Raw genomic sequence first — 7,809 nt, forward strand, 5'->3', positions numbered from 1 at the left:
CGTGGGCCACACAAAGGCATAAAGACGTGTGTACGTGTGTGTGTGTGTGTGTGTGTGTGTGTGTGTGTGTGTGCATTTGTGTTTGATAGTACAAGAACATGGTATACATTTGGTTTCAGTGCTTGAGGGCATGCTTACATTGATTTTGTGTTTATGCTTGTGTGTTTGAGAGATAAATGGAGAGAGTGCAGCAGTAAAGCAGTATATGCTAATAATCATCATTTATGGAACATTAAGTCTTCATTGTGAATGAGTGACTGTTTGGAAACATGCTACAAAATAACCATGCAGATATGAATGAGTAGTTCAGCTACACATGGTTAGATTTATCCCTATGATGGCTAAATGTCTGCAGAAGGACGGAAAGGCAAATCTTCCAAACCAAGGACTTTTGCAGATCCTACATTTACTGGATCTGTTTGCTTAACATTTGGGTTGTGGTTAATGTCCTCACATGTTTAGTAATGACACCAGCACATTTTTATACCTATTTTCTTCTTGTTCTGCATGAAACTACAACATTCTTGTCTTCTTTAACTTATGGCTATTCCTGTTCAATTTCCTCAGGTTTGGTGTTACTCAGATACCGTCAGCATCATCCACGGAGTTGTCTGACCAGTCCCAGCTAAGTTTGTTCCAGTTTTCAGTGCAGGCCGATCCAGCCTTTCAAGCTGGACAGAGGAGAGGGGAGTGGGGCCGAGGGCCTGGGCTTTGTGCTGCGCCACAGAACATCAAACTGCACAGAACAGAGGACAGTTGGTGCACATACAGATCCCATGAGCCTCTGGGAGGAAGGAGACACGCCCACCTCAGGTTCTTCAACCAGTCACCTCAGCGCCACAGAGTGCCCCTTTCACAATGGGGTGAGTATCCTAACACAAACAAACACTGTCGTCTGGTTTGTCTGGAGCCATGAGGTGTGTTCTGGGTTGACCGGTAACACAGGAAAACTATCCCACCTAAACACACACCCTCACATAAATAATAAATCAAATAGGTCTTGTTAGCAGGGAAGTATGATGTTTGGTAACTGATGCTGACCCACAGAGTCTGTCTTTATAACAATATAGGATCAATATAAGCAGTTTATAAAATCTAATTCCCATTATGCACATTTTTCAGCAAATTATACTTTTCATATAGTATCAAATTTAACATTGAGCACATCTTTTAATAGTTTCAGGGTTCATTAGTGCTGTGGTTTAATCACTTGACCTTAGTCTGCTGCCTTTGCATGTGTATGCATCATTGTCTAGCACCAATATGTTTCCAATAATAAGTAAGTAAACTTTAATTATATAGCACTTTTCACAGACAAAATCACAAAGTGCTTCACAACATCACAGAATAGTAATAATAATAAACACAAATAATATACATAAAACCTAAAAGCAATTCAAATAACAGAATAAAAACAGTTCATAAAAATCTGTAAACCCAATCAATTAAAAAACTGTCTAAATAAATGTGTCTTCAGCTGCTTTTTAAAACCCTCAACAGATTCGGCCATACGTAAAGACAAGGGCAGAGCATTCCATAATCTTGGAGCAACCACCTTAAAAGACAGGTCCTCCCGAGATTTAAAGCAAGTTTTTGGGACCAACAAAAGGGGCTGATTTGAGGAACGAAGGGTACGTTTGGGAGAATATGAAACCAACAAAGCAGTAATATACTGGGGGACCTGCCCATGTAGTGCCCTAAATGTCAGCACTAAAATTTTAAAATCAACTCTGACCTTGACTGGTAGCCAGTGAAGTGAGTACAAAACCGGAGTGATATGAGCTGATCTAGAGGTTCCTGCGAGGAGCCTCGCAGCAGCATTCTGGACAACCTGAAGTCGGTTTAAAGTAGACTTATTACAACAAGTAAAAATAGAGTTACAATAATCAATATGCGAAGAAATAAAAGAATGAACAGTCATTTCAAGATCCGTCTTTGATAAAATCTTCCTTAATTTAGAAATATCTCTCAAATGATAAAAGCAGTTCCTGACTAATTGTCTTATATGACAATCAAGAGACATTGCCACAACACCAAGGTTTCTCAGGCTCAACTGGACAGAGGAGCCCAGCAAACCAAAGTGTTGTTTAATTACTGCAAACTTGTTAACAGGTGCAACAATAAGAGTTTCAGTCTTATCGGAGTTTGTGAAGATAATTATTATTGAGCCAGTTCTTGATGGAAGACAAGCACTCTAATAATATTGCTAAAAAGTGAAACACTGAATCATTAAAAGAACAGTAAATTTGAAGATCATCTGCATAAAGATGATATGACACATTCTTAAAACGCCAGATAATCTGACCCAGAGATAAAATATATAAGAAAAAGAGAGGACCCAAGACCGACCCCTGTGGAACTCCACAGGGCAGAGCAGCCACATCAGACATAACATTATTAATAGCCACATTAAAAGTTCGATCACTAAGATAGGAAGAGAACCACTTAAGGACAGACCCAGAAAACCCCAACTCAGACTGGAGCCGATTTATCAAAATTCCATGATCCATAGTGTCAAAGGCAGATGTTAAATCTAATAAAACCAGAACTGTATATCGACCAGAGTCTGCAGCCATCATTGTCATTTGAGAAGTAAAGCAGTCTCAGTAGAATGCATCTTACGAAACCCTGACTGAAATTCGTCAAATAGTTTATTCTGTTCCATAAAAGTGATCAGCTGTCCTGCTACCGCTTTTTCCAAGATTTATAATAATAATAAACTTTATTTGTACCACACTTTCCAGCTCAAGAGCACAAAGTGCTACAACAATAGAAACATAGTAATACAATATCAGTTAAGAACACTCATAAACAGACAGAAGCCAAATAGATATCCAAGGTCTGATATAGGCCAAGTTGATGGATTAATCCTGTTCATTAGTGTATTGTGTGTATAGTGTAATGAGAAAGCAGATTTAACACTAGATTTATATATACACTAGAAGATAATTAGATGTCACTTTAACGAAAGTGTTTTAAATTTAGTTAAAGAACGTTTTGGTACATAGAAGTTTGCTCTTTGCTTCTTTTAAAAGTACTGCACTGTGTCTAGTTTTACTTAAGTTTTTTTTTTTTTTATCAGATGCATAACATGGTATCACATTTTGAGTGTGCACCACTAAAGTGCAAAGCATACACAGGAAACCCTGAAAACAAGATAAAAACCTAAGAACATGTTGCATGCAAGTACAGCAAAAACAGAATAAAATGTGTCACTAACGGAGGAAAAGATGTGCTACATACTTTAAGTACACCAACATGGTAAATAAAAGTTAAAAATAAACAACAATCTAAGCGCATTCTACTGCTAGCACTATAGCAAAGCACTTGGATATTTAATAATGCCTTGTACGGAAGCAACTCGGAAATATTTGCTGAAGGAGAATGGAGCATTTACTTTCTCAGCGGGTTCTTGGAGCTTGATTTTGCATGGATTGACCTTGTTTTCCAATCTCCACCACCTTCAACGCTTATCAAACTTGAGTCATTTTGTGATACAGTAATTAACAGAGCATTATGATGGGCTTAGCTCAGTTTGGTTGGCCTGATGGTTTTGTTCCGCTCTAAAGTGACAACGTGGATATGTGAGATTAGCATCCCATGAAGGCAGCGTATCTGACCAAACTGATCAAAGAAATGTGCCAGTTTCCCTCCTTCAAAGGCATTGTGTTCTTGTAGTTTGACTCTGTGCATGTGTATACAAAGCTGCTCTGTTATTCACTGTGAAAGGCAGTCAGCATAGAGCTATTGAGCTGAAGCACTATAGTGTCAATGTGTACGTATTGTTACTTTTGTCACTGCTTGTGTGTGTTTGTATCCACCTTTTCACCTACTGTAACACAACACGGATACCTGAGAGGACACTAGGGGCACCCTGCCTCTGTCAACATGCTGTCTTAACACCCTTCAGCCCACCCCTTTAATCTTTCAGCTTTTTAGATTGGTGTTAGTATGAGTCTCAAAATGTGTTTGAGTGTGTGGCAAAGGTTTGAGGTTGGTATCGCACATCCTGTTTGCTATCACACTGGGTCGGATGCTTTTCTCTCTCCTAGTTTGGTACGGTAGTTTGATCTGTGTTATGTGTCTTCTAAAAGTTAAATGGATTATTTATTATTTTAAAAAATGTGTTCTCCATTTAAAAAAAACAATTTTTTCAAGTATCCTGTTTTTATACCTTTTGTCCCCATGAGATTCTGGTATTTGTGTGTCTTCCTGATCACACCCCACAGCTGTAGAAAAGAATTTCGAAACAATAACTCTTTGCCTGCCAGTAATCTTGGCATGCTTTTCCTTGTTTTCTGACTTATCTACAATGTTACAACAGTGAATTATCATTTTATTAGACTATTTTGACTTATGAGGGGTGCAAAGCTAATCTAGAGGTACCCAAGATTAAACATTAAATGGCTGGAAATGAGCATGCCATGGTCACTTTAACCTTTGTAGTGGATATTTGAATTTGGTGCTCAGAAAGGTTTTAAACAGATGATTGCAGTTAAAAGTGTCATAAAGATGTCTCTAAATATAACACCCCCAAACACTATAGCTTTCAGTTTATATCCACAAGGGTAATCCATACATTAGGTACAAAACTTCAGTGTCTTTTACAGATGTTTTAAAAAAAAAAACCCAGTGAACTGACATGCGTCATCGCAGGTGTGCGTTGCCCTGAAGAATCCTGTGTGCGTCATGAGTTAGTACCCACTGCTTTCTTCTCACTGTCCCTGTCATCAGCAGTCAGTCATTTAGCTGCCCTAGCATTCTTCTTAGCTATAATGCATTAAAACCCTTGGCCACTGTTGGGAACAAATCTGACGTCATTACGCTGACATCCTGCCACCTCTTAACAGCTACTGTGGAAACTGGACTACGTATTATGTTGTAAGAAAATACAGAATAATTATTCTTATTGTTTTGACAGAAAAAAACTGAAGTTTACGGTGCAGGCTAATATATTACATTGAATGTCCAAAATATTATGGACGTGTTCCACTTATTGACTTGCAGCTACGTTTCTAATCTTAAAGAGATAGTTTGACATATTGGGTGTGTTTGGAAGATACTGTTTGTTACTGAAGGTCTTGTCATCTTTTTCAAATTGTTATCATGAGCGCATTGTACATGTGTGAGTCAGATGCCAGATTACTCCATGCACGCTGTGCAGGGGTTATGGTGTACAAGGGTGAGCTCTTCCCTCTTTAGTCCATTCTAGATTCAGGCTCTCTCGCCATTGGTCCACAAAGTTTCAGCTGTTTCCTGAATCCCACCTTCAACTCGACTGCCAGCCTGGGACTTTGTTTACTTTGAGTCTAAAGTTCGATGGCTTACTGTGAGATGGAGATTTTTCTTTACATTAAAGGTCTCTCTTTCTTTGCTTAATTGTCAAACATATCATCTATTAGCTGCCTGTAAAGCTCAGCAGAACTAAATTGAGCAGAGATGTCCCACGACAAAAACACAAACACAGTGTCTCAGGTGTGTGTGCATGTGAATACTCATTAGTCAGGTGAAAATTGCTAGCCAAGTATACATAGAGAATGGTTAATGAGTCTGAAGGGAACTGGATACATGTTTTGTTTTTTTTGTCTATGTGTGTTGGACAGAAGAGGAGATTGGTCTTTAGGGACTTTTAAGAAAAACTGCCTCATCTAATGTTGAGCAGAACAGCGTCTTGAGGGATTTCCTGGGTCTCCTCTTGTTTGCATGTCTGCATATCATCCACGACTAGCTGCTTAGCTAATACTTATGTGAAAAATGTCAGTATCTGTGCTTCGTAGTTATTCTTTACTTTGTCCTGCAGTGTCCTTTTTTGTAGGGTTTTATTTATCATGTCTCACTGTATTATGGAAACTTGGGGCGTGCCTGCAGCTATTTTGTTTTTGCTTTGCAAGTAAAGAGAATATACTTGAAAGTTTTGAGACTCCTCCTGAAGCCAAGTATTTACTGTGATAATGGACCAGTTTTCCTTCTACTGGTTTAAACATGTCAAATCTGTTTCAGTTTTTTTTTCCCAGGCATTTCTCAGGAGATTGTTTCCTAAAAAAGTGGGAACAGTGCTGTACAGCAACTGAAATGATTATTACCTGACGTGTGACTCTGGTTCACTGACCTCCACTCTGTTTTAGACAGACATGATGAGCTGTTGTGTGGCAAGCTCTCAGAGCCGATTACCTGACATGTGTGACTCTGGTTCACTGACCTCACTCTGTTTTAGGCAGACATGATGAGCTGTTGTGTGGCAAGCTCTCAGAGCCGAGGACGGACATTAGCCTGTGACCAGAGTGATATTTGATTCTACAACCTCTGCCATAATGGCTTGTTTGAGAAAGGGCAGCTGAGGTCGAGTCGTGTGCGTCTGACATACCGTGTTCATCCAAGGAGTGTGTGTGTGTGTGTGAGTGAGTTCCTGGATGTAAGCACATTAGTGTCAAGAATAGCTTGAATCTCCGAGAACCATAACCTGCTTCACTCCTACAGTTGTTCCCCTGTCTGAATCTTCTCTCTGAGTTGCTATTGGATCTTGTTACAGCTAACTAAGTGACAGTCAAACCCTCTGCATCATCTGCTGCTAAACCTCAACTCTGCAGCCTCACAGTCTGGAATGAGTTGTGTGACTGCAGTTTCTACTACTTTTCTCAAGCTGGCAGCTCAGCCCCCTGTGGTCGCTGTGAAAACCATGTTCTTCAAAACTTGAAATGAGCTAACGGTCTTGTTTTTAGCCAGTTAAAATATAGTATTTAACTTAGGAGAATTTTTCTGAAAAATTTTAACTTGTCAAATTTGGAGATACATGATACAGTGACTCTACCTTTTAAATTGATATTTTTGTGATTTGGTCGCTGGCCAAAGTGGCTATTAGTGTGATGATTTTGTGGCAGATTTTTTTTGTACAGCCTGGGACAGGAGTTCTTTGTTTGCAGTGTGTGTGTGTGTATATGTGTATGTATACAATGTACAAGAGGCATCATTGTGGAAAAAAATATTTCTCAGCCTTTATTTACATTTGAACAAAAAGTGGCATGTCCAAAATTATTCACACCCTTTGCAAACTGTTACAGTCTATGGGAAAATCCAAAGTTCTATACCATTCCAAATAGTCCAAGCTTTTCTAAAGCATCCTAATTACACTGATTCATTGGGAACAGCTGTTTTAATCAACTCAACAGGTGAAAAACAGAAGCTCTCTACTGTTGGTTTGTGGACAGTCATGGCTAAGACAAAGGAGCTCACTGAGGACCTGCGGCTGCACATTGTGGCTGCTCATAAGTCAGGAAAGGGCTATAAGACCATATCTAAATGTTTTGAAGTTCCAGTGGCTACAGTGCAAAGTATTATTACAAAATACAGGACGTTCTGCCTTGTGAAAAATCTCGAAGGATGTGGCCAGAAGCCAAAAGTGACACCTGTGCTGACCAGGAGGATCGTGAGAGAGGTAAAAAAAAGAATCCAAGGATCCCCACCAAGGCCATCCTGATGAATCTGGGCTCTGCTGGTGGCAACATCTCAAGGCAGACAGTCCAATGGACACTGCACACCGCTGGGTTCCACGGATGCAGACCAAGGAGGACACCACGTCTCCAGATAAGGCACACCAAAGGCCACTTGGCGTTTGCAAATGCTCATCTGGACAAAGAAGAAGACTTCTGGTCTTCTGTTTTATGGTCAGATGAAACAAAAATTGAATTGTTTGGCCACAATGATGTAGCCTTCATTTGGCGTAAAAAAGGAGAAGCCTTCAACCCTAGGAACACCATTCCCACTGTCAAACATGGTGGTGGGAACCTAATGTTTTGGGGGTGTTTTTCAGCC

The 7,809-nt window shown here is 39.7% G+C and overlaps 1 protein-coding gene across 1 annotated transcript in view; it reads left to right on the top strand.

The window, feature by feature from the left end:
- adipor2 (adiponectin receptor 2) overlaps positions 1-7,809 on the top strand; it is a 30,434-nt gene that overhangs the window by 16,239 nt on the left and 6,386 nt on the right. Inside the window, exon 2 of the mRNA XM_020599598.1 lies at positions 568-863. Within this exon, the coding sequence (XP_020455254.1) occupies positions 777-863 (87 nt within the window). The 5' untranslated portion in view covers positions 568-776. The remainder of the gene's footprint in view (positions 1-567; positions 864-7,809) is intronic.

The sequence above is a fragment of the Monopterus albus genome, unplaced genomic scaffold (genome assembly GCF_001952655.1).
Source record: "Monopterus albus unplaced genomic scaffold, M_albus_1.0 scaffold41.1, whole genome shotgun sequence".
NCBI classification, from domain to species: domain Eukaryota; kingdom Metazoa; phylum Chordata; class Actinopteri; order Synbranchiformes; family Synbranchidae; genus Monopterus; species Monopterus albus.